This window comes from Polyodon spathula, chromosome 6, assembly GCF_017654505.1.
Source record: "Polyodon spathula isolate WHYD16114869_AA chromosome 6, ASM1765450v1, whole genome shotgun sequence".
In the NCBI taxonomy this organism is placed as follows: domain Eukaryota; kingdom Metazoa; phylum Chordata; class Actinopteri; order Acipenseriformes; family Polyodontidae; genus Polyodon; species Polyodon spathula.
In genome coordinates this window covers 46557052-46583194 of record NC_054539.1, presented here as the reverse complement: position 1 = coordinate 46583194, position 26143 = coordinate 46557052, and the positions used below count along the sequence as shown (strand labels likewise).

Genomic DNA, 26143 nt, shown 5'->3' with positions numbered 1-26143 from the left:
TGCCAGTAATGCAAGTACCTACATTTCATTTTATCAACTCAGTTGACTGATGCAGCTGAGATGTACTGTATGTTATACTCAACTCATGCCTCTATTCCTGTTTTGTTTTTGTTCCCATATAACTGACACTTTTCTAAAGCTCAAAGGGAAGCATTAACATTCACTTTTAGTCACTGTATGAGAGCTTTTTAAATTTAAGCTCACTTTGGGAAGTCGAATACATGTTTGAGAGCTTTTGTCACAAACTATAATTTTCTTTATGTGTGGTAGTGACTTCTAGCTCGCTAACGTTATGGAATTTGTGCTGCTATGCCTGTTTGGTAAATCAGATTTCCGACTGTTTTGGTAGAGAGTACGTTCCTGGAGAATATGATGGCATGTCTGACAGTAGAGTGTCTTCAGTACACATTAGTAATTACATCATTACATTTACGTCATTAAGTCATAAACAGCCCATCCGTGAAAATTTGGGCCTCAGCCATGAATTAAATCCCGCAGCCGCTACTGCTTCAAGTGGGGCACAAGACTGCAGCAGGACGTTACTAGCAACAGGCTGTAGTGCACAAAAACATCTGTAAATAGAAAAATGATTATAGTGATTTGCTTAAATATCACAGACAAAATGTATAAAAACACATAAAATGTGAAATATATACAGATATAAGCAACAATGTACTTATCTGAACAAGGCTCTCCGATCAGGTCAGTCTTAAAAGGAAAAATGGCGCAGACATCTGTGCAGTGCTTTTGATCCCTCGGGGGCAGGGTCATGACTGTGTCACAAGCTCATAGAGCAGCTTTAGTATAGAGTATTCAGGATTCGGGTCTTTAGGACTTTCGGACTTCAAAGGGAGTCAAGCATTTACTGGTTTTGATGTGCTGTGATCGGTACCCTCCCCTGAAATCGACTACTAATTCTCTGTTGAAGGAATGGAAAGCAGAAGACGGTTGTTCACATAATGAATGACATCTGATTAATATATATATATTTTTTTCTTTTAACCCTTCAAAACAATGAATATGACTGAATTTGTAAAATATAGGCTAGTCGTTTTCTGAGGCATGTAAAATAAATCAGTTTAAAAGTATGTGTATCAATATATTCTGGGAACAGCTTTACATAGAAAATAATATTGAATTATTTTCTTAATGTACATAATGAATTTAAAAACAAAGTTATTGATTTGTTGAATGATATTCACATGAAGATAGAAATCGTAGTCATGCTTGTGTCCATGCTAGCTACGTAAACTTTTGTCGTATTAAATTAAACTCTTCATAGATCTGGTTGGTTAATGCTTCAGAAGTTGATTAACTATTCTGCAAGAGAAAAAAATGCAGGTCATAGTAATTAATTATATGCTAAGTCTATCTGAAACTTTTTCTTTACGAGTGTGAAATCTTTTTTAAATTACTAGTGACTGTTAAACAACAGAGGAGCTGTTGTTATTATTGGTAATTACCATTGTTGATCTTAATGTAAAAATGTACAAAATATTTCCGTTAGTATATCTGAGAGCTTTCAATTACAGAATCTTTATTTCACTTCTCCAACTGAATGTTGATGAAGGCTGTAGCTAAACATATTCACTGTTCTCCCTTTCTCTTCTTAATAAACTAAACATGTTGCATTTTTAAATAGCTTTATGCTGATTCATAATGTCGTGTTATAGTTTCTGCACTCATGCACTGGGGAAGGGAGACATGTTTACTTGTCTTTCAAAAGAAATTCCTTTTGAAATGCTCTTAGTCTTAATTTCATGTAATGCTACACTATGTATACATTGTCTGTAGCTATATTAAAAGCATATTGTATTAGATTGGGAAAATCTGAAAATTCCATTATAAAACTGGAAATTACATTTTTATAGATAATATAAGTATTTGCCATGCTGACTAGTGAATCTGATTTAAAAAATGCTCCTGAAAAGACTTCTCAAAGTTGATTTCCAGAAAGTGTGTTTGAAGAAAATCACGCTATTATGAAAAATCAATTGAAGAAGGTGTACAGTATATGTAAAGCTGATACAATTCCATCACATTTGTTCTTGTTCAACTTTGAGAAGCTGCTCCCAAAAAGCATTGTTTTCCTTAGAATAGTTCATTATAATTAATCTAGAGAAACACAACATCATTGTAATATAAGTAAAGTAAAAATACCAAAAAATAACAGAAAGGCCAGGCTATCAATGTGGCATGGCCAGGCCTGTTATAGGTGAGTATCCAGAGTCTGGAAAGTAGTATGTGTTAAATTACAAAGGAGAGGGGTATTTCAGTCCTAATTGTGCACTGTTTGACTTTTTGTGTAATTTGTTCATAGTACGGTTGATTTGTTTTATACCATTTTTTTTTTTTTTTTTTTTATAATGTCACCGCTTTTTTTGGATATCTAGAAACAAAACTCCCTCACGACAGCAGTTACTGCATTGTACAATATTTCTTAGAATTTAATTTTAGGTTTAACTTAAGTGTTATATTACAGTACACGACTGAGTGATACAACAGAGGTACAAAGCTTTCAGTATTTTCAGCTTCTTTGTTTATGGTACGTTGGTTATATTTTATCAGTTATTTTTAAAGACGTATTATGTTTTAAAAATATGTAGCGTGTACTGATATCTACACATTTTAGAAGTATTTATTAATTGGTACTCAAATTTTCTCCATTTTGTAATGTTTAAAGTGTTGGAATAAAAAACGGAACCACAGGTCTGCTAAGACTTACAGTCCTATAGAGCATTACATCTAGTTTACATTTCATTTCAAACACATCATAGATACATACTGTATGTGTAAGAAAAAAAAAAGTCTGTGTGTCTAATGATCTAATTTGTCATTTTTTAAATACTTTTTAATATGTGTTTGTTGATGAAATATATAAGGTCACAATTCCAAAGTTACAGTTTTTATAGTGCTTTTTTAGTGGTGGCACTAAATCACACAGGGGATATACCATCTGTTTATCTTGAAGGGAACTCTGTACAAAATTTTAGGATTGGATTATGCATTAGAACTATTTAAAAGGCTTGAATGTGCATCCCTGCAATAAAAGCAACTCCTCTGTGTGCTCTCCTGCTTATCCACTCTGATTGACTTCTCCACTTAAACTTAAAAAAAAATAATAACTATAAAACCTGGCAAGCAAACCCCCACGTGAAAGATTTCTGGGAGCACTCCTGGATATACTTTACAAGTGAATTCACCTGGAACCTTGAGACTGTATGACTGACTTATAGAAAAGAGTTTCAGCCTACCAGAGTGCTGCATTTTTGTTCTTTCTGGTGTTTCTGTCACATTAGAAAACTGCAATAAAAAATGCACCCTTTCTAAAAATGAATAAACACAGCGCACTGCCACTGAGACAGAACAGCAACTACAGTGTCAGCCAAATAGTCCACAACAACAATAAAAGATACAAATACACCTACTTGAAATACAGACTTAAAATAGGGGAAAACTGTCTCACAAATCGTATTATTAATCATACTCTCACAATCACCACAACTAATGTAATCATTACACACCCCCTAAGCATGGCATATAAACATATTTATTTATTTATTTATTTTTTTTTTATCTTGCACATTGTGAAAAAAATGTGTAAAAAATCAAACACCAATAATAACAACAACACAACTTGTCAATTATGTGTTAATGATTAGGAAATGTATTATTAATTTTAATATAAGCCACCGATACAATTAAAATACAAATGAAATTCAGATAATGCAGTACTAACATTCAATGCTGCCGATGTATTTTCATCGTTTAAAGCTCCACCACCGTTAGTGCCCTGGTGCTTTGAATGATTTTTTGCCCTCTGACATTGTGTTATCAGATTTTTGCTATTTTTCAAGCTTTAAACCAAACTTTATCTGCTTCTTTTTTCCCTCTGACATTGTGTCATCACATTTTTGCTATTTTTCAAGCTTACAACCAAACTTTATCTGCTTCCGTTTGCTCATTACTATCACTAAATAAACAGTACAACCCTATCAGCTTAAAATGTCTGTTTCGCTTCAACCAATCGCACAAGAATATATGCGGGTTCACACTTACGAAGCAGAATTTTTGTAAACCTATGGTAAGCACACAGCTTAATGTGCATACGGCTGTGGGCAGCAATGAATATATCTGTGAGATTATCAACAATCTATCCATTGCGAAATTCAGAAAAAGTAGGATCATTTGTGCACAGTATCTGATCACATACAGGGATGATAATGAGACTGGAATGTTTAATAACCGCGAGCTCATTTAAACATGGGACACATGATTTAAAAACTCAAGCTTGACCCAAATTACCTCTACTTAGGCATAACTCAGACTGAAATTTACAGCTGAATCTCGCACCACATTTTCACTTGAGTTCATATTTGTGGTGTCAGTTACCAAGGAGGAATACAAGTTACTGTCTTTGCGAGTCTCAGACTCCAGGGGATTCACAGACCACTTAAATAGTTGCCTGTTGTCCTAAATTGAGTCTCAAAGGACTCTATAATAGTGTTTAGAAACTGGAGGGTTTTTTTTTTTCGTTTTAATGTTGTTTGAAAGTTTGGGCTCTTATTTTAATGGCTGTACAGGTCTAGTGAATGGCTAGGTCAGCTTAAAATTAAGAAACTTGCTCTTAGTGTGCCTGTTTGGTTATGCTGTTATCATCTTTTTCATCTCTTAACAAGAGTAAACTACTTGAAGATGTTCCCATTTACTCCTTTTACCTAACCCCTCAACCCATTCAGCCAATTTCAGTCTCATATTTAACAGCCTAAATGAGTTACACTATCATACACATCACCCTGAAGTCTTTTACATATTTTTGTAGACCCCTGACCTGCAGACTATTATTTTGACAGCTATCTTTAACGCTGAGTCTCGGACAACTGTGTGCTGACTATGACGGATGGCAAAGTGGCCTAGGAGTTGAAAATAACACACGCCCACTTTCATCTTTCACTTGAATAAACTGAAACCATACCAAGCGATTGCGCACGGCGAGTTCTATCAGTGTCAGGAAGCATTAGCAATGATTTCACATTGAGAACATGCTTGCTGGAAAGAGATGAGGAAAGTGCAACCACAAAATAAATAGTCCCCATAAATTCTGCAGCTGGCACCACACAGATTTAATATAATTTTTTTTTACAATTCAGAGAAAAAGGTTAAGTCTATGTACACCAGTTTTTATTCAATGCTGCTGGTTCAGGTTTTTAAAGTATTGCAAACTTGAAATGAATAGCTCAATGTTCATTTTTCAGTTGTTCTTCCTACCTGATCCTTTATTTAAACAAAAAGGATTTCATATTCAATTATCCATTAATATACTACACTGCAATAATGTCCCAGTACTTTTTCCACAGTGGTGTATATCGACCCCCCCCGAGTCAGGGCCCGAATCAGACTGACACTGATTGGGGTGCAATCATTTTGATGGCACAATATTACATTTATTTTGCATTATTTAGATTTTAAAGTTAATTTGACAATTTTTCTGTAAGATGTTGTTCATGAGTTATATCAGTGAAGAAGAAAAATGCATAACACAATTTTATTCGTAGGGCACCATTTTAGTCGTAGTTTGTTTTATTAAGAGCATTTTACAGCACTCTGGAAACGCCTTGGATTGCATCAACCACCTATCCATGGTCATCCTGGTATTTTCCTTAAAAGTCATTGATGCAATGCAGGTGGTACTGTAAAATGTTCTAAACAAAAACTGACATGAGGAGGGAGGGTGGGGAGATTATAGGTTGATCAAATCAACCACTTAGTCTAGTTAGCCTATACTGTAATGTCATTGAGACTTAGAGGTCTGGATCTATTTATACTATAATTAAGAGTTTACAAGTCTTTTAAGTTAAGGGGCACTTGAAAATCCCAATCTCAACACTCACTTTGCGAACAGAAATACACAGATATGATCAGTACATGTATATGATGAACATTGTAGTTCAGCAGAGTTGTAACATTACTGCCCAGGCCTAGAAAATGCCCAAGATAATTACCATTGGCCAAATTCCATGACAATAATACATTCAAAAGAAGTCATGTATAACCATGTCTTCCTTGGTCTCTTGTTACCATTGCTCCGCAAAAATAATGTCTACCAAACCAATATAAACATTAAGAACACATGGTTTCAGGACACCAATAATTGTGTAAAGGGGTTTTCCAAACAACGTTTCTCTTATGTTTTAACGAATCAAGATACTTCAAAATGACATACTGATGAAAATACTATACAAATGTATAAGACTTTGATGGAATCAAGTCAACAGATGAATCAACTAACATTCTTGGATATTAAGCATGTATTATATTTACCACTGGTATGTGCATCATTAGAACTACTTACATACAATACAGTGTATTTTGTGTATTTGTATACATGTATGTATGTATTAAGTGATAAAGAAATGGAATATGAAAAACAAATACCAAAAGTTAACCATAACAAATAATAATAATAATAATAATAATAATAATAATAATAATAAATAATAATAATAATAATAATAACAACACAGTGTAACAAATTTTTTATTTGTTTTTGTTCCTGGGTAGTAAGTGTTATTTCCTAATTGCTTATGCCTCAAAAGTATAGAAAATGGCTATTATTCCCCACAAACTTTGCTTTTGTGACCAGGACAGTGATATTTCAAAATATCACTATTTCCAATGGGAAAACGGGCAAATGTGTGTCTTTTCGTTCACATAAAGTCAGAAAAAAACAACATATGAAACCAAATTAACATGTATTTATACTAAAGTAATACAAAAATGACTACAAAAGATTTAGAAGTGAGTAGTTTTTCGAGATTTACGATTATACTTTATTTACATAATATATAAATACATGTTAATTTGGATTCATATGTTGTTTTTTTCTGACTTTATGTGAACGAAAAGACACACATTTGCCCGTTTTCCCATGGGAAATAGTGATATTTTGAAATATCACTATCCTGGTCACAAAAGCAAAGTTTGTGAGGAATAATAGCCATTTTCTATACTTTTGAGGCATAAGCAATTAGGAAATAACACTTACTACCCAGAAACAAAAATTGTGTTACATAGTGTAATAATAATAATAATAATAATAATAATAATAATAATAATAATAATAATAATAATAATAAATAAAATCCAAGTCAATTTGGACTAGCAAGTCTTGCTGTTTCACAATTGTCAGTGTGGAGTCAAGTCTGTCCCAAGTTAAAATCCAATCCAAGGTCAGATCAAGCAATGTGTAGAACTTGTAGTGAATGCAGTCTGGTGTTATCAACCAAGTACATTGTGTTTTAAATCCACCAGTACGTTTAGTATGGATTGGTACTGCACTTCGTTTCTCAGCCACCGGTCAAAGCTAAAAGGTCAGGGAGAGCAGAGACAGGCTGACGCAACATGTGCTTTTTGTAGATTCAGAGTTGACGTTGGCATTGGGTAGATAGTTAGATTGAGTATTGGACTGTCATTGGCCTCTACATCTCTGAACTTGTAAACACTTTATTCCCAGGACTCCGGCACTCGCATACTAAACCAGGAGCAAATGTGCAAAACAAAAATGGCCCATTCCTATGAGGCACCATTTCAGACAAATGTATGTCAAATATGGTGAGAGAAGGGTTATGGTACTTCGTGAAAGGTCATGTTTTGGTGCGCAAGGAATCAGGTTGTAGGATTATGGGACATATATAGCTCAGAAGAAATGTTTCTATTGTGTCAGTGGAGCCTTGTCATATTTCGCTGATCTTTTTTGCATATAAAACATTCCCTCCTTAATACGAACATATGGATATTTGTCAGATATCCTGTAGTTGAGGTACTGTAAACCACCTATTGTCAGTGTGTCCATGCAAATGGCTGCTAATTGTGCAATGTACAATATATGCTGCAATTTACTCTGTGTCCTTCATCTCTAAAAAAAATTATGGCATCTAATTTTGAGTCTCTAAAAAATCGTTTTTTTTAAGTAGTGTTAAAAACGCAATAGTCTGTCTAGTTTTTTATTTTATTTTTAATCCTGAGAAACGATGACAATAAAAAGTAATATTGAAGTGTCTGTATGGCTTCACCCCCACACGTATGTTCTTATGCTTCAATTAGAAACTAACACGCTAACAAAATAATTCTATAAATCTTGCCTACCAATATTTAGCTACATAGGTCTCCAATGTTTAGTTTTAAACAACAATCTGGGTTCGTTTAAATTTTCTCTGATTTTATTTTTTTACAGGAAATATATTATGCTGGCACTTCCTGGGTTGTTCTACCTCAGCCCTGTCTCTAGTTAGCGGCATGTCACTGGCTGAAAGCACATCAGTCAATCAGAGAAGCAGTTAATTGGTTATTGAGGGAAATAGAAGCCATTGAATAGGTGTGGGAGAATTTCATAATGCATTGATATCAAACAGAGGTAGTGTGGCAGGGTAGGGCAATAATGTGTTTGTGTGGGTGTGGGGGAATTTAAAGTTGGCAGGGATGGGCTTAAACTGCAGATTCCTCTCTCTGGGTCTCTTTGCTGCTAGTAACCAGCTTGGGCTGCAACACTACCCTGTCACATATGGGTGTATCCCTTATGACCCAGAGCAGGATGGCAGTTTAAAAAAATAAATAAACAAATCACAACACATGCACTCACCCCAAACTCCTCAACCAACAAAGGATTTTGCTTCCTTTCAATTCATGTGGCCACTCCCCAGTTAGCATCAATTACTTAATTAGGAAATGGCCACACCTGTGATTGCTGGCAGGGACAGATTTAACCCCATCCCTGCCAACATTACATTCCCACACACACATTGGTTACAGCATCAGTGCTTCTGCCCTGCCCCAGATAGTTTGTCACTTTTTGAAATAAACATACCTGTTTACAGTAGCATATGTTTCTTTTAAAACTGGACATTTGAGACTTCTAATGCATGGAAGTACACAACAGTAAGGTTTATGGATATATTTTGTTAGCTTCAATGACTTTAAGTGTTTTTATACATTTGTACAAGAGTGTAAAACCTTTACTGTCAAAACAATAACGGATGAACATCATGATAACAGTAAAGCTAATATAGCTGATTCAATATTAACGTTTTAGGATAAAATGAGTTTTGCAATCAGTGCATCAGAAAGAGACCTCCATGACAAATATCGGCAATCAGAATTGAGTAAAACTGTCACTTTGTACTCAGGACTGACTGTTATGAATAAGCATTAGGTCTCAGCTGCACAAGCAGCAACTCATAGCTGGTTTTTGTAGTGTCACTGTTGAAGCTTATTGGCAGAGCAATCTAGGGAGCTCAGAGTTATTATGCCTGTACCATACATCACCTGTGTGGAGACAAGGGCTCCTGACTGCACTGTCACCAAGCCCCTGCTTTATAAAAACACTGAAAATGAATTGTAAATATTCAGCACAGGAATTCAAGTAACAGCAGGATAAACATAGAGATCCCAGAATATATATAATAATTCTTCTAAGACTCATTTACATTAACAAGTCAAACTAAAATCTTATGAAAACAGATACTGTAAATGTGCCTCCATTAGGGTTTCTGGGGGGGTTCTGTTTGTAATTTTATTTAAACATAGATACTCAGAAATTGTATCCTGCGAACAAGTAAATTCCAAAAAATAATAAAATAAATAAAACTCTGCAAAGTAGAGCTTTGAGAGAGCAGCTCATACCCAAACGCATGGCTGGATTACCGAACGGGCAACCAGGGCAGTTGCCCAGGGGCCTGCGGCCACCAGGGGGCCCCCGACGACATGTCATGTAACGTGCATTTATGCCACTGAAATAAATTAGAATGAGCAAGTCAACCGTCCAGTGTTTGCACACTCACTGTTTAAGCACACCAAACTGACCAAATAAATTGTATGAATATTTTCTACCGAAGATATATCCTTTACGGTTGGAACAATAGTAAGGGAGGGTGGGTTTAATGTAAAGGTTGACAAAATTAAGAAAATAATGTAGCTAGCCAGCTAAGAGCAAAACCAGAAAAGAGCATGGATTGACACACTCCTAGCAGGTACGTTAAGTGAAAGCAAAAAAAAGGAGAAAGCAGCGAGAGAGGCAGCTCTTTTACAAAGTGTGCCTTCTATCGACGGCTTTTTTTAAAAAGGAGATTACTAGTTGCTCGTCATAGGAGGCACCTGTTGCTAGTGATAGCTCGTCTGCTAATGTTAGCAATGAGGCTGATTGTGAAACCACCAGTCCCGCTTGCGAGTCTCTCGCCACCACCTGGAGCCAGCAGTGCTACATGCGACACGGTCCCAGAGGTTAGTGCCACCAGCTCAAGCACAACATATGATAGTGGTGGAAATATGATCGACCCGTCTTTGTTGGGCATGCTAGACGTGCAACTCCGGTTGGCATTAATTGAAAGCAGGTTGTTTGCCTTCCAAAACCAAGCGGCCAAATATCCAGCATCAACACGGGACGTTGCTGGGGGTAGGACGCGTTCCCTAACAAATGATTTATTTTCTTGCTGCTTATAGAACAGAGAAATAGTTTCAAGAGATTGTCTCATTTACTCACCTACTACTGGACATGTGTTCTGCTTTGCCTGTAAGGTTTTGTCCACTAAATCAAATGCGTTTATAATAGGATTCAGTGACTGGAAGCATAGAACTAATATACTTGCGTTATCACAGCGATGTAATCCAATTGGTACTGTTGATGCATCCCTTCTGTGGCAACTGGAGGGGGAGAGCAAGTATTGGATAGAAGCGCTGAGGCGCGATGTTGCAGTTTTTAAGTGAGAGAGGCCTCCTATTCCGTGGTGACGATGAGCTTCTAGGGTCAGTGCAAAATGGAAACTACTTGGGAATTTTAGAGCTAATTTCTCAGTTTGATCCCTTTTTGGCTGATCACGTTCAGAAATATTGTCAGAAAGCCAGAGGCAGTACATCTTATTTGTCTTCTACAATATGTGAGGAATTCATTGTGCTAATGGGGGAGAAAACTAAACGGGTCATTGCAGCCGAGCTACAGCATGCCAAATATTTTTCATTGATTGTGGATTCAACACAGGACCTATCTCATGTGGACCAGCTTACTTTTATTTTCAGGTTCGTCAATAACGAGGGGAAAGTTGTTGAAAGATTTATTGGATTTGAGCCTACTGAAAGCCATACTGGGGCGAGCATGGCTGACAGTGTACTTGCAATGATCAGTGACCTGGGCTTGGATCAGTCTAATTGTTGCGGCCAATCATATGACAATGCCAGTAACATGTCTGGCCGATACAATGGTTTTCAGGCAGATTTAAACAAACAAAACCCACTAATTCATTACATACCGTGCGCTGCACATTCTTTTGAATTTGGTTGATTGTCAAAACCATTGAGAATAGCTGCCAAGTAGTCCATGTACAGTTTTTGCACTGCGGCAACTCACTGGTGGAATAAAGTTTTTCACAATGCTGACAAAGTAAATATGTCTCTGAAATCCCTATCAAGCACGCAATGGAGCTGACTCCACATCAGCACTTTGAACAACTACAGCTCAATAAGGGATGCTTTGGAAAGTTTGTCAGGTGACATGCATGAAACTCTTGATACACGATGCAAGGCAACTTCATTGTGTGGCAAAATGGAACGTTTGGAGACAGCCTTCATGGCCCATTTCTGGGATGCCGTCCTACACAGGTTCAAGATGACAAGTGAGCTGCTGCAGAAAAGCGACGTTGATACACACACACACACACACACACACACACAGTGCCTATAGAAAGTCTGCACCCCCTTTAACTTTTTTCACATTTTGTTGTGTCAGTGCCTCAGAGTTTCATGCATTTATATGAGGATTTTTTTTTTCCACTTATCTAAGCACCATACTCCAGATTGTTAAGGGGAAAAAAGGTTTTATTGAGAAAAAAATTATATATTAAAAATACAAAACTGAAAGATCATAATTGGATAAGTCTCCACCCCCCTGAGTTAATACTTGGTGGAAGCACCTTTGGCAGCAATTACAGCTGTGAGTCTGTTGGGATAGGTCTCTACCAACTTTGCACACCTAGATTTGGCAATATTTGACCATTCTTCTCTACAAAACTGTTCAAGCTCTGTCAAGTTCCTTGGGGAGCATTGATGGACAGCAATTTTCAAGTCAGGCCACAAATGTTCGATTGGATTTAGGTCGGGGCTCTGACTGGGCCACTCAAGGACATTTACCTTTTTGTTCCTTAGCCACTCCAGTGTAGCTTTGGCTGTGTGCTTTGGGTCGTTGTCATGCTGAAAGGTGAACTTCCATCCCAGTTTCAGCTTTCTTGCAGAGGGCAGCAGGTTTTCTTCAAGGACTTCTCTGTACTTTTCTCTATTCATTTTCCCTTCTATCCTGACAAGTGCCCCAGTCCCTGCCGATGAGAAACATCCCCATAACATGATGCTGCCACCACCATTATTCATGGTAGCGATGGTGTTCTTTGGGTGATGCGCTGTGTTGGGTTTGCATTTAGGCCAGAAAGTTCCATTTTAGTTTTGTCAGACCACAAACTTTTTGCCACATGGCTACAGAATCTCCTGAGTGTTTTTTTGCATACTTCAAACAGGATTCAAGGTGGGCTTTCTTGAGTAATGGCTTCCTTCTTGCTACCCTACCATATAGGCCAGATATGTGGAGTGCTTGGAATTGTTGTCACATGCACACTTTGACCAGTCTTGGCCATGAAAGCCTGTAGCTCTTGCAAAGTTGCCATTGGCCTCTTAGAAGCTTCTCTGATCAGTTTCCTTCTTGCTCGGTCATCCAGTTTGGAGGGACGGCCTGATCTAGGCAGGGTCTTGGTGGTGCCATACGCCTTCCACTTAATAATCGTCTTGACTGTGCTCCAAGGGATATTCAAGACCTTTGATATTTTTTTATACTCATCTCCTGATCTATCCAGCAGATAGAACCTACAGGAATTGCTAAACAGTCCCAGTCTCAGTCTGATTCCAACATTTGTTGTGCATTCACACTCTCGGCAGATGTAACCTTCTTGGTTGCTTGTCTCCTATTTCTAATAGCAGCATATTTTACATGACCTCAGGGTGCAGTGTTATAGTTAACGATAAGCTAATTAACTCTTACCTAGCTGTAAAACAAACATTCATGCTGTGCTTTAAGGGATTCTATAAAATTGTCACCACAGCATCTAAATGTAAATTGTAATCTCAAAGCAAGTGTTTCTTAATCACCTTGCAAGTCTACAGCAATGTATTTTCGCATTCAAGCAGAGCGCTTCAGGCTTAAAGATTATAGATTCCTAACAAATATTACAATCATTAATACAGCTATTTGTTATACTGTATCATACAACAACTGGACACTGTCCTCCCATTATTTTCTCTGGAGGTCAGACATTCTGTTATTACTCAATAACAGGACTGCAAAAAAGCACAGCTGCGATGACACTTATTAATAAAATCTGTTCTAACTACTGCTTACTGATGAAATGCTTCACACAGACACTCTAGCAGTAATTTTTGTAACTTAAAAAGTTGTAGCATAATAGTGCTAATGGCATTGATGTTGCATGTTACTTTGTAATAATGGAACAAATAATGTATTTACTTGGGAGTTCATTTATTACCTCGTAACAGGCCACAGCATGCCATTATCCCTGAAATAAAAACTCACATTCTTTAAACATGTTATTACATATTAGTGTATACTAGTTACTGTATGTAATTATTCAATCAAAGATGATGGCCAGAGTATTCTATTTATATGGAAAAGAAAGTATGTTTAACACTAACGAGTCTCTGCATCTGCTGAGCAAAACAGTGGAACAATGCAATACTGAATGTCTAGCCATTCACTCAATATACAAAAAAAAAAGTTATTCAGTGCTAGAACTTTGCGTAAACTTTATTATTGAATTAACGTCATACACTTCTGCATAATATTTTAAAAATAATAGTAAAATATTTTGCAAGATACTTAATAAAGGAAGCTTACTATAGACAATTGTTACAGATCTAGATTGCCTTAAAATTGCCTTTCTTCCGGACATCAAATTCTAAGCCCCACCACTGGCTGTTTTCTTTATACAAACAATGAATTTCATACTCTTCAAAGTAATTATGAAATTAGTTCCTCTGCAGGTTAGCAAATGTCCATCATGTGAAACCTACTTCTACGACCTGACTTTCGCAATGCTAGATTCTCCTAAAGCATAAATATGCTGACACCTTTGGTATTTTGGTGAGTGACTGTTGAAAATTGTGTATTAAAGTACAGCATTTTACTGACACAAAACTAGATTAAGAAATACTATTATTCCTATGTCACATTCACATTAATGATTGATTAAAAAGGTTACAGAGCACAGCCTAAAATCTGTTTCTGTTTCAATACCAAAGGTAAAAGTTTCTTTGATTGGGGTATATGCTCATGGATTATGCATGAAGGCACACTGCATTTGGTATCAGGGGTTGTATTTTTTTTCTTTGCTCTGATATAAAAAACAGGTAGCTTCCTTTTTTTGCTGACTCAAAAGTGATGGATTATTTTCTGGTGCTGAGAAACACATTGTTTTCTTTAGCACAGCAGGATATTCTATTTGCAGGGTCTCGCTGTGAAATATTATGCATATCTAATATTGGCCAGATGCCAAAAACGTAAGATTGCAGTGAATTTTTTTAGCACACAAGATTATTCTCAATAGTACACAGCCAGCAGAATGCAAGCATTGAACAGCTGACATTAAATAGTTTATCATAAAGGCCAAGTTCAGCTGCTTTTTGCTAAGCTCTAACCAGAGAGGGCATGCAAGCAATGTACTGAATAAGACAACCCCCCACCCCACCCCCCACACACACCCACACCCATTTGTCCACATTTTTATGCCATTTTGAGCTGATCTGCGCTGAAGCTATAATCATTTGCGATCTGACATCATAAATAACCCTTAACTATCAAATCAACCCAGACAAACATAGAAACCTTAAACACGGCCTATTAAACCAATGAATGTGCTGTAAAACATAACACTTACAGAAAACCTGATTTCTACATAAATGTATTTTATTGTTGGTTTTATTCACAAGAGATAGAAGTACCGGATATGTGATGGCTATCAGAAATTATAATTTTTATCAGCTTGACGTCAAACCCAGTGACCTACAGAATGCACAGCGTAGACTATGAGGCTCTAATGAAACAAGTCATATTAAAACCATATCTATTACCAATATGCTGCTATCTTAATCAACCTTTCCTGTTATGACCCACCTATTAACCAAACAAACAAATAATACATTGGGACACCAGGTTACAGTGAAGCTGGAAGAACAAGGAAGTTTTGTTCACAGCATACACTCATACAATTAAATTATACAGTTTAAATAGGATATAACATTCAGTTTAAAAAAAAAAAAAACATTACTGATTACAACAGTAAGCAAACATGGCTGGAAAGAGAAAAGCAATGAGCATCTGCATAAAAATTCAGAGTAAATAAAATGTCTCTGCTTGATGATCTTGCTTAAGCATGCTTGGAACTCTGTCAGTCAGGAAACAATGCAACATTGCTTCAAAAAGCTGGGGACAATGTGGGAATGGACCTGATTATGGACTGGGGAAGGGGATGGGAGTGCTCTGTAAATAATGTGTGTTTGTAAACTGTGTTCTGCTTGTTCAGGTCTATTAGTGCTCTCTGTGTGTTTTGGTGCTTGTGTGGCTAGAGCTGAAAGACTGCCTGTGTGTAAGTGCGTCACTGAGTGGGGTGGGAGCAGGTCTGACATGAGCAGTCAGATAGGGAATGTTGGACCAATGAGTGAGGAAGGGGGAGGGATTTGGGTGTGTGTGTGGAAGTTGGAAAGATAGAAGCAGGATCTGGTGGCGGGAGAACTGAAAGAGAGTTAAGAGAGGATGAGTTTGTGAGTGAGAGGAGGAATGCCATTGTTCAATTAAAGCTAAAAAAAATAATAAACACAGTGGTTTCCTACTACTTTGAACCGCAACTATTGTCTGTCTCATTATATACTGGAAACCCCACAGCTCAGCACAACAATATGTAAATAAATCCTGTTCGCCTGCGGGCTGTATCAACTTCAACCTCTGTCTCGATCTCCTGCCTGTCACTCAGCAGCGAATGCACGCACCCACACAGCAGACGACTACCCTGTCCCAAGCATTAATACCCTGTATCATTCTAAACAAGGGATTTAGGGGAGCTCCCTAATAAAAGCTGAATTGCTTGTTTGTTTTGATTTCTGTACTGGTGATTGGGGGACATTTTGAATGTCAGGCAATTGCAGAGTTGTAATTTTTGGTGACTCGGGTCATTGTCATCAACTCCGATTTCTCCTCAGTTGCACTACTTGGACTGTTTTTCTTTGTAGCTGCTATGTTTTAAGCTTAGAAGCAACATCTCTATATCAAATATCAAATTAAATGCCACAAAATGTCCTTTCATATGGTTAAGTTATTTGAAAAAAACTGAGTTTCACTGTTGAGAAAAGGTGAAAAACACTCAGGCTGCTACCAGTAAAATTCTTAAATTTATTATTTTGTTTTGTGGTACCCATTACTGTACATCCAACCCAACTGAGCATAGCCTCTCTATGGTCAATAACAAACCTGCTTATAAATAGGCCAAGGAATTGTGAATTCACTGAAATGGAGAGAGAAAACACAAGGCAGAAATCATGGACCTTTAATGGTGAACATCAGTGGGGCAAGTATGACCACATTATTGTGCATCTCAATTTTGTATTTTTAATTTAATTTTTTTTTTCTTTTTACTTGTAGATTGCTAATCTCCTGTAAAATGAATCTGATTAAATGAAACTGTCTCAAACTGTCAGAACTAATGACTCGAATTGACTCGAGCAAACTCTGCGACTCAACTCAACTCGAGCTTGGCATGTCAAAGACTTGACTCGAGTCCCAATTTTTGTGACTCGATTACAACATTAGATTATTGTGTGGGTGTCTATACCATCCATTGCTTCCTGCGGGTGAATCACATTAACACAAACATGCCCATTCTAAGCGGTGATGACTTGTACTTAAATAAATAAGGAAGCCATTCACTTACTTTTGTTATCGTTGTGATTGGTCTTTGGAGGATAGCTGATTGCTTTAGCCTAGACTGTTCTGTCCCTTTAGCAATAAGATGTTGAGACAATTAATTGAGTGAGACTTGTTTTAAAAGTACGAAAAGAAAAAAGAAAAAAAAAAACTTGGTTTTAAAATCAGCTTACTGCATAACGAAGTTCAAGAGTCCTGGTGGACAGCACAGATACAGTTGTTGAACTCGCATAGACTACCAATGTACTTACTGGTCCATCAATTTAACAAGAACAACACAAGTTGTGTGGTCACAATAATATAATATATATATATATATATATATATATATATATATATATATATATATATATATATATATATATATATATATATACACACACAGTGGCTTGCAAAAGTATTCAGACCCCTGACCAATTCTCTCATATTACTGAATTACAAATGGTACATTGACATTTCGTTCTGTTCTATATTTTATTTTAAAACACTTAAACTCAAAATCAATTATTGTAAGGTGACATTGGTTTTATGTTGGGAAATATTCTTAAGAAAAATAAAAAACTGAAATATCTTGCTTACATAAGTATTCAACCCCCACACATTAATATTTGGTAGAGCCACCTTTCGCTGCAATAACAGCTTTAAGTCTTTTGGGGTAAGTATGTACCAGCTTTGCACACAGTGTCTGAGTGATTTTGGCCCATTCTTCTTGGCAAATTTGCTCCAGGTTGTTCAGGTTGGTTGGACAACGCTTGTGGACTGCAGTTTTCAAATAGTGCCACAGATTCTCAATGGGATTGAGAACAAGACTTTGACTGGGCCACTGTAGGACATTCACCTTTTTGTTCTTGAGCCACTCCAATGCTGTTTTGGCCTTGTGCTTGGGATCATTGTCCTGCTGAAAGGTGAATTTCCTCCCAAGCTTCAGTTTTTTAGTGGACTGAAGCAGATTCTCTTGCAGTATTTTTAACTGTATTTTGCTTCATCCATTCTTCCTTCAATTGTAACAAGATGCCCAGTCCCTGCTGATGAGAAGCATCCCCACAGCATGATGCTGCCACCACCATACTTCACTGTAGGGATGGTGTGTCTTGAGGCATGGGCAGTGTTAGGTTTGCGCCACACATAGTGCTTTGAGTTTTGGCCAAAAAGCTCTATCTTGGTCTCATCTGACCACAAAACCTTTTCCCACATCACAGCTAGGTCAATCTCATGCTTTCAGATGGTACTTTTTGAGTAATGGCTTCTTTCTTGCCACCCTCTCATACAGGCCAGTGTTATGCAGAGCTCTTGATATGGTTGACTGGTGCTCTATTACTCCACTCCCAGCCACTGAACTCTGCAGCTCCTTCAAAGTGATTGTTGGCCTCTCTGTGGCTTCTCTCACAAGTCTCCTTCTTGTTTGAGCATTGAGATTTGAGGGACGGCCTTTTCTTGGCAGTGCCTGGGTGGTGTGATGCAGCTTCCATTTTCTGATTATTGATCCAACTGTGCTCACTGGGATATCCAAACACTTGGATATTATTTTGTACCCTTTCCCTAATCTATGCATTTGTATTACTATATCTCTAACTTCTGGAAAACGCTCTTTGGTCTTCATTTTCCTTCAGATTCACAGCCTTACCAATGATCCTTCAACAGTGGGGTTTTTGTCCAGAAAATGTGACAGCAACTTTAATGGTTCACAGGTGGAGGCCAATGGTAAGGTAATTGTGTCCTCGTTAGGGTAATTACTTTCATCGGTGCAAACTGGGAGCTTCCACAGCACAGGGGTTGAATACTTATGCAAGCAAGATATTTCAGTTTTTTATTTTTCTTAAAAATATTTCCCAACTTAAAACCAATGTCACCTTACAATAATTTATTCTGAGTTTCAGTGTTTAAAAATAAAATATCAAACAGAACGAAATTTCAATGTACCATTTGTAATTCAGTAATATGAGAGAATTGGTCAGGGGTCTGAATACTTTTGCAAGCCACTGTATGTGTGTGTGTGTGTGTATATATATATATATATATATATATATATATATATATATATATATATATATATATATATATATATACCATTCTATGACCATCTATCGGGAACGTGAGAGCCTTGCACTATCACGTCGGGATTCGGAGTCAGGTATTTCTTGTTATTATTATTTGTATTATTCTTATTAATAAGATTAATATGTAGAGGGAAACAAGACAATAGGGTAGTCTTATTTACAACTGTGGCAGGGGTGAGGCCTGCCCCTGTAAATTAATGTATATTTGTTGGTGGTTTATATATAAAATATAGTGTGTATGATATAAAAGTAACATTTGTTTAATTTTGGATATGGCAGGGCTGGGAGGTTAAACTTCCCTTGATGCCTAACTGAAAGGAATGTGCAGCAGGTGGCCAGGTGTCAACTAAAGAATTGACGATCGATTAACCTTGGTCACCTGCTTTTAAAAAGAGCTAGAAAGCCAGTCCTTTGTTCTGTGCTGTACCAAGCTGTGTGTTTTAAAAGCTGAAAAACCTTATGACAGTTTGTTGAAGCAGGTTGAGTGAATCAAGAAGCGCATGTTGAACCGGGGTCCTTGGTATACTTTAGGGTAGGGATTAATTAGTGGAATTTGAATCCCAGTCCAGTTTTATATAGTTTGTGCAGGGAGGAGGTTCCTAGTAAGGGACCTCCCTTTTAGTGGAAGTAGTGCACGCCCTGTTTGGTGGCCAGGTTGCTTGTAGTGCTTTAAGCAGTGCTTTAACAACCCCATTTAAGAAAGCTCTGCTTTACCAGTTGTCAGGCAAGGCCAAACTGGAAGTCAGACAGAAACATTTAAATACACCCTCCTGTATTTTTATATTAATTAGGTTTTTTGCAATTGGAACGATAATTTCTCTGGCTAAAATAAAACTACATAGTGAGAATTCTTTTTCTTTTTCCATGGAAATTGCCCCATTGACGATTGCAAACAAACTGTTTATTTTTCACAATACCCATTTAAACAAAACCTTTGGAAAGATACCAAATTCAACAGGATTAAAAAAGGTATGCAATTTGTATTTGTAAATAAAAGTAATATTAGGCAGGTTTATTAAAAAAATAAACCAAAATGGTTGTAGTTAAATGCATGATGTAACTACAAACCAGCTATAAAACACTGAAATGTTAGTAAAAAATAAATAAAAATCGGAGATTGTTGTTCAATTTAAGGCTTGACATTTAGCTGAAATCAACTTATGTTGTGTTTTTTTTGGAATGGTTTTGGTGTGAGCCATTTCTCGTGAACATGTTGTCATTTTGTGGAATTGCATTACAGTTTCTAGGAAAGATAACAATGTTTGTATAAACACAGCTAAAGGGACAAAACGAGCAAGTGTTAATAGCATTTAAACAATGTTGGTTGGTTGTCTTTTGCAAGCTAGTCATACAAACTTGTATCCCAGGGATCTGTGCAAAGTTGTTCCAATGCATTTATAGAATGAGCTGAGATCCTTGTCTGAACAGCAGACAAGGGAATTGAACTTATGAACTTTTCATGGAGTGGGTTAAAATGCAAAAGCAGCAGTGTGGAGAGCTACCATCCTGACTCAACACACGAGTGCACTGGTGCAGAAACTCACAAAAAGAACAACAGGCTTTTGAAGTCCTTTATTACCAACACGTTGTGCGTTAAATGTGTTATGAACTACAGTTTCTTTTATTATTCAATTACCTCATTTGAAATAAAGAAATAACCTTGTCTGAAGACACCTGAAAGGGTCTTCTAATGGAAATGTTTGTCATTTAATTTATTAAGTTTATTCTAGTATTTCCAAAATTCAGCACAATGGAGTGTTTTATTGTTATAGTTGCATTTTACATAAATCAATTCTATTAACAGGCACATTCCGCTATTTGAATAGATCGGTGTAGAGGGAAAAAAATAAAAAAAAATAAAACACATCTGAACGGTCTTCACAGGTGTTTCTAGGTGTCCTTGCACACCATTATATAATATGATTATCGGATTAAAAATTAGGCTTTCAATTAATTAAAGTTGCTTTTCCTAAACTTTCTTTGTACAATATATTTTTTTTCAATTATTACATTGTTTAAAGAGTGTGAAATGTTATTTTAAAACCTTTTATTTCATAAAAGGAAACCGATAAAAGGTGTTTTTTTTTGCAACAGTGTACGCTTTGGAAGCGCCTTTCAAGAGGTGAACAAAAATAACAACTATTTAAAATAAAATAACTTTAATTGTTGAAATGCAAAGGAAGGGTTACGTTAGTGATCAGCACTATGATATGTAGCAAATAAACTGATTATGCATGTTAGTGCTGGGACGATTATTCAAATATACACACAAAAACAGGTTAAATGTATTAGAGGTAAAATATATCATATTCATACGCATTTGTAGAAATGAAAACAAATTAGTAGAATGACAACAATAATACAACTGTGTAGAGTGTTTTTCTTTCTAGATTAATCATATGGGATACTGGGTTTATTTGACATCACTTTATAAATCCAATAAAAAATGAATATTTCTATCTGAAAACTCAATGTTTGCCCCAGCATTAATATCTATCTATCTATCTATCTATCTATCTATCTATCTATCTATATATCTATCTATATATATATATATATATATATATATATATATATATATATATATATATATATATATATATATATACACACACACACACACACACACACACAAATGTATTAAAATATATATGTATTAAAGAAATGTAATGCCCTGTTTGATCTTTTTTTTTTTTTAACATTTAGTTTACATTTGAAGTAAAATCTCCATGTAAGTCCAGGGAAGAGGACATGGTCTTCTGATTTGCCTCCTGCTGTTTTGTTACTATTGCTGGAAGAGCTTGCTCAGTTGCAATGAAGACTCCTTCAGGGGCGACACAGTCCCAGTTACCAGAGCATGAGCACCTCCTGCTGGGCTGGCAGGTCAGAGGTTTTTAAGACTCTGCTGGCCTGGTGACTACATAGAGCAAAGCCTTCCAAACAACCTGCTTAAATGAGCTGAAGTGTGAAATGTAAAGGTTCACCTAAAGTCTTAAACAGAGGATTTAAATGCATACTGTTATAAATAATAAGGATGTTTTCCTCTTTCAATGAGGAATCAGGTGCTTAAAGCTCCAAATGAAATGCAAAGTTTATAATAGCATAGCTTACAAAAATCATGTAGATGGAGAAAAATATTTTCTTAAAAATATTCAAGTAAATTCAGTTAATCACTTAGGTCTAGTGTTAATTTTTGAAATCTTATTCAGGCTTATCTTAAATATAATTGCTGGCTGAATTTAGTATCATTTTCCATCACACTGCCTGCAACTGAACTCAGACGAAGGTCTGTTCTGTATCTTATCTGAGCAGACAAGCATACTGTCAGATTGCTTTTTCTTTTCGAGTGATTTTCAAAAATTCGCTTGTTTCTTTCAGGGTGATCCAAAGGCAGCAGTCATCTGAGACAATAATGCCTGGTACTCTAAATTTAATTATCACGAAACGTAACATTTCACACAGCAACGTAGCTATCTTGCAGCTTTAATGAGGTAATTCTAGTGCTGTAAAGGTCAGGCAATTATTGTGTGTGAAATTTCCACATGAAGTAGTTGAATGGGAGGGGGAAAAAAAGCACACAAGGTTCTGCTATTGCTAAAACAGTTATTAAATTTCAGAGGTTTGAAAATAGCTGTATACAACATGGAAGGTTGAAACAAAACCTGCATCAGTTTGATAACAGCTGTGTGGCTGATCAGCAAAGAACAAGCTCTGTTAAGCAAACCCTAAATTCTCACAAACAAGAATGGGATTACAAAAAAAACCTACAATTAGCTGGAGCAGAAATATGAATTGTTCTTTTAAATTACTATTCTAAACAAAGAAGTGTGACGGTTTATTATTTTACCTTCATTAGTATGAGTATAAAAACACCAGACATGTCAAAATGTATAAACAAAATAATTATTTTGCTCTTAATTATTTTTAAAGGATATAAAAAAGTATTCTGTATATACCTACAATTTATTAATTTTTCAGACTAAAAACAAGGCCATGCAGGTAGAACATCTGTGTCCTATGTCCTACTTGATGAAGAAAAAAAATGGAGCCAGACATTATTATTTAGCTGGGATTTATGGGCATTTCCGTTAACTTTGTGTAACTGGCCCAAATTACTGATTATATATATATTTCAGTATATAGTTTTGTTTTTTTTTCCACACAACAGCAGATAAATAGAAAGATAATTTTATCATCATCATAAAGCATCATAAATACAGGAAAATACTCCAAAATGTAATCAATGCAATGAAGCAACACTTCTCTGAAATAATATTTGGAAGGAACTATTGGCAAATGCTAACGGTCCCTCAAATTGCACACGACGTGATTCCTTAGTGGGGTTACATCATATAAATCCAATAGAATGACAGGAGCACTACAAATGAGAATATTGAGATCAGACTAGAGAATGAGAGCATAAAACCACTGCCGTGTGGCTGGTTTATAAAGCCGGCAGCAACTGTCACATGTTGTATACTGCAGTTAGACCAAGTGGTTACTGTATTTTAACTGCTGGATTAATGGGGTGGCAAAAGGTGCAATAAATTGATCATATAACTGCCTAACACACTTGCTGAGACAATTAAGATTATACAACTCAAATGAAACCTAAATGAGACCAATGAAAATGAGCCAAGCCGTCTGTCTAGGGTGATGTTATAATGACACAGACATACCCTCGAGGCTTCTGTTCAGTGCTAGATGTTTGTGTTTTCTAAAAGCACTACAATAAACTGAAAGCATGAGGAACGTATATATAGCAAACAAAAGATAGGTTAAATTATTTTTAATAAATACTGGTACACTGAACTGCTGCACATATTCACATTTGAAATCTAATTATGGGCTGAAAATATCCAAACAGTAATGGATACAATTCAAAAGATAGTTGTAGTGGGTAGAACAGACTTGTCTGGACTATATATATATATATATATAGATATAGGTATATATATATATATATATATATATATATATATATATATAGGTGATATATATGATATATATATATATATATATATATATTATATGTGTGTGTGTGTGTGTGTGTGTGTGTGTATGTGTATATATATATTTGATATAAATATTCTTGTAAAACAATGCATTCTAACGTAGTATGACAATATATTATATAAAAGAAAATGAGTAGTCATTAAATTATAAAAAAAAATATATATAAAATGCTGAATTCATTAAAAGGCCTAAGATGAGATATTTTGATCTACTTCCTGACGAGGGATGTCTGACAGGAATCTGGAACCCAAACTCAAAATAAGTAAGATGTGTCTGACTCGATACATTGCAGTTTCTAGTTTTTTGGCACAGATTATACAGTTATGTGTCCTGATATAGTTATTCTGGTTCCTTAATTCTCGTGTGTTATTAATTTATTTAATTCTTTTTTTTTCTTTTTTTTTTTTGCTTTGCTATTCTGTGTAAAAAAATATTGCAGAATAATAAATAAGAAAAGAATTAAGATTAACAAACTGTCCCAGTTCTGACTTGAAGGCATGCATCCATATTTCTCAAAAATGGAACTAATGCCATAAATGCTTTGCATAACAAATAAATCAGGCATGTGAGGGAAAGCCTTTTGGGCCCTCTATTTACACACAAGCATATTTAAACATTAATACATATACCATCATATGCAATATACACAGATAGATAACTCACAATAAACGGTAAACAGCATAGTTGCCAACCTTTTAATAAATATCCTCAATTTTTTATTTTTTTAAATTTTTCTGTTTCATACTGGGACACATTAAAACAATAAGGAACTGAAGAATTATAGTGAAGGTCATAATTAAGATTTAAATCTATTCCTAGATATTACATGAAGATGCATGTCCATATTTCTCAAACATATAGATAATTACAGATCATGATGCCATAAATATTTCATGAATTATTAAGCTCCATTAGCTAATAAAACCATAATTAAAACCATTTATAAAATTGTAGGAGCAGTCAAGAATACTTAACATGAATTACAAAGTTGCATAAAAGACAAGATAAAATAGTGACAAATGACTGCCTAACCTAACTCAATTAAATTATAAAATAGGAAAACTAAAATTAGCGTGTTTGGGGTTTATAGAAAATGTTATCAAATAAATAACACCATCAGTTCTCATTGATGTTTGGTTGTAATAGTGCCCCATTACCCAGTCTGTGTTAGGTCTTATTGCTTACATACATACATACATACATACATACATACATACATACATACATACAGCGTAAATATATTCAGTAGACAATTCGATAGGTAAATATCAGGCATTTACCTAGTTTGCAAACAGACTGAGTGTCTCTCTTGTTTATACTCTAATTTTAGAACCAATATTAATTAAGAGAATGTTTAATTACTACTATTAAAGACGAGGCACAGTGCTCACATGCATCCTTTACCGCCTAAGCTCAGACCAAAATAAATTACATCAGTTAATAAAGAATCAATCATTAATGCACTGGTAGTAATGATTCCGAAGTTAGCGTTATTGGTAAATTGTAATGGATGATACTTTCCAAATTCATCCTGCTTGGAATTCAACCCAAAGACTAAATTAAAGTCAAAGCCTCCAGTTTGTTAGCCTAGTCTGTAACATGTGAGGAATTGATTTTCTTATTTTCAGCTGTCAGACTCGCTACAAAGAATGAGTTTTAATTCTGGGTACGTTATTAAACTCCATGCTTAACTGGCAGAAAAATGGAACCGCTAGCAGGGTAATGGCGGAGCTGCTGTCGTACTGAATGGCACCTGTCAGAGTATGATAAATGACCCTCTCTACCCCACAATCCTCTGTGCTGTCACTCAGGTGAGGGTCATTAATCTTCATTGAGGCCCTGTCAGGTCACACAGTCCACATGCAGAAGAAAAATAAATAAATAAAATCGCTGAGCATTTACCAGAAAGATGTGCCCAACAAAGTAATATTCTCATTGTCAGAGTAACACAGAATTAGCATAATTTATTATGATTTGCCCCCCAAAAAAGTGAATGGGGGGGGGGTAGATGTGATTAGACAGATGGAGTGTGGGCCCTGGCTGCCAGTCGCTG

General features: G+C 35.9%; 1 protein-coding gene across 1 annotated transcript in view; it reads left to right on the top strand.

Annotated features, from left to right (window-relative positions):
* The first annotated feature begins 10185 nt into the window (after nucleotides 1-10185).
* Nucleotides 10186-26143, top strand: part of LOC121317684 (ewing's tumor-associated antigen 1 homolog) — a 61131-nt gene continuing 45173 nt past the window's right edge. Inside the window, exon 1 of the mRNA XM_041253843.1 lies at nucleotides 10186-10447. Within this exon, the coding sequence (XP_041109777.1) occupies nucleotides 10186-10447 (262 nt within the window). The remainder of the gene's footprint in view (nucleotides 10448-26143) is intronic.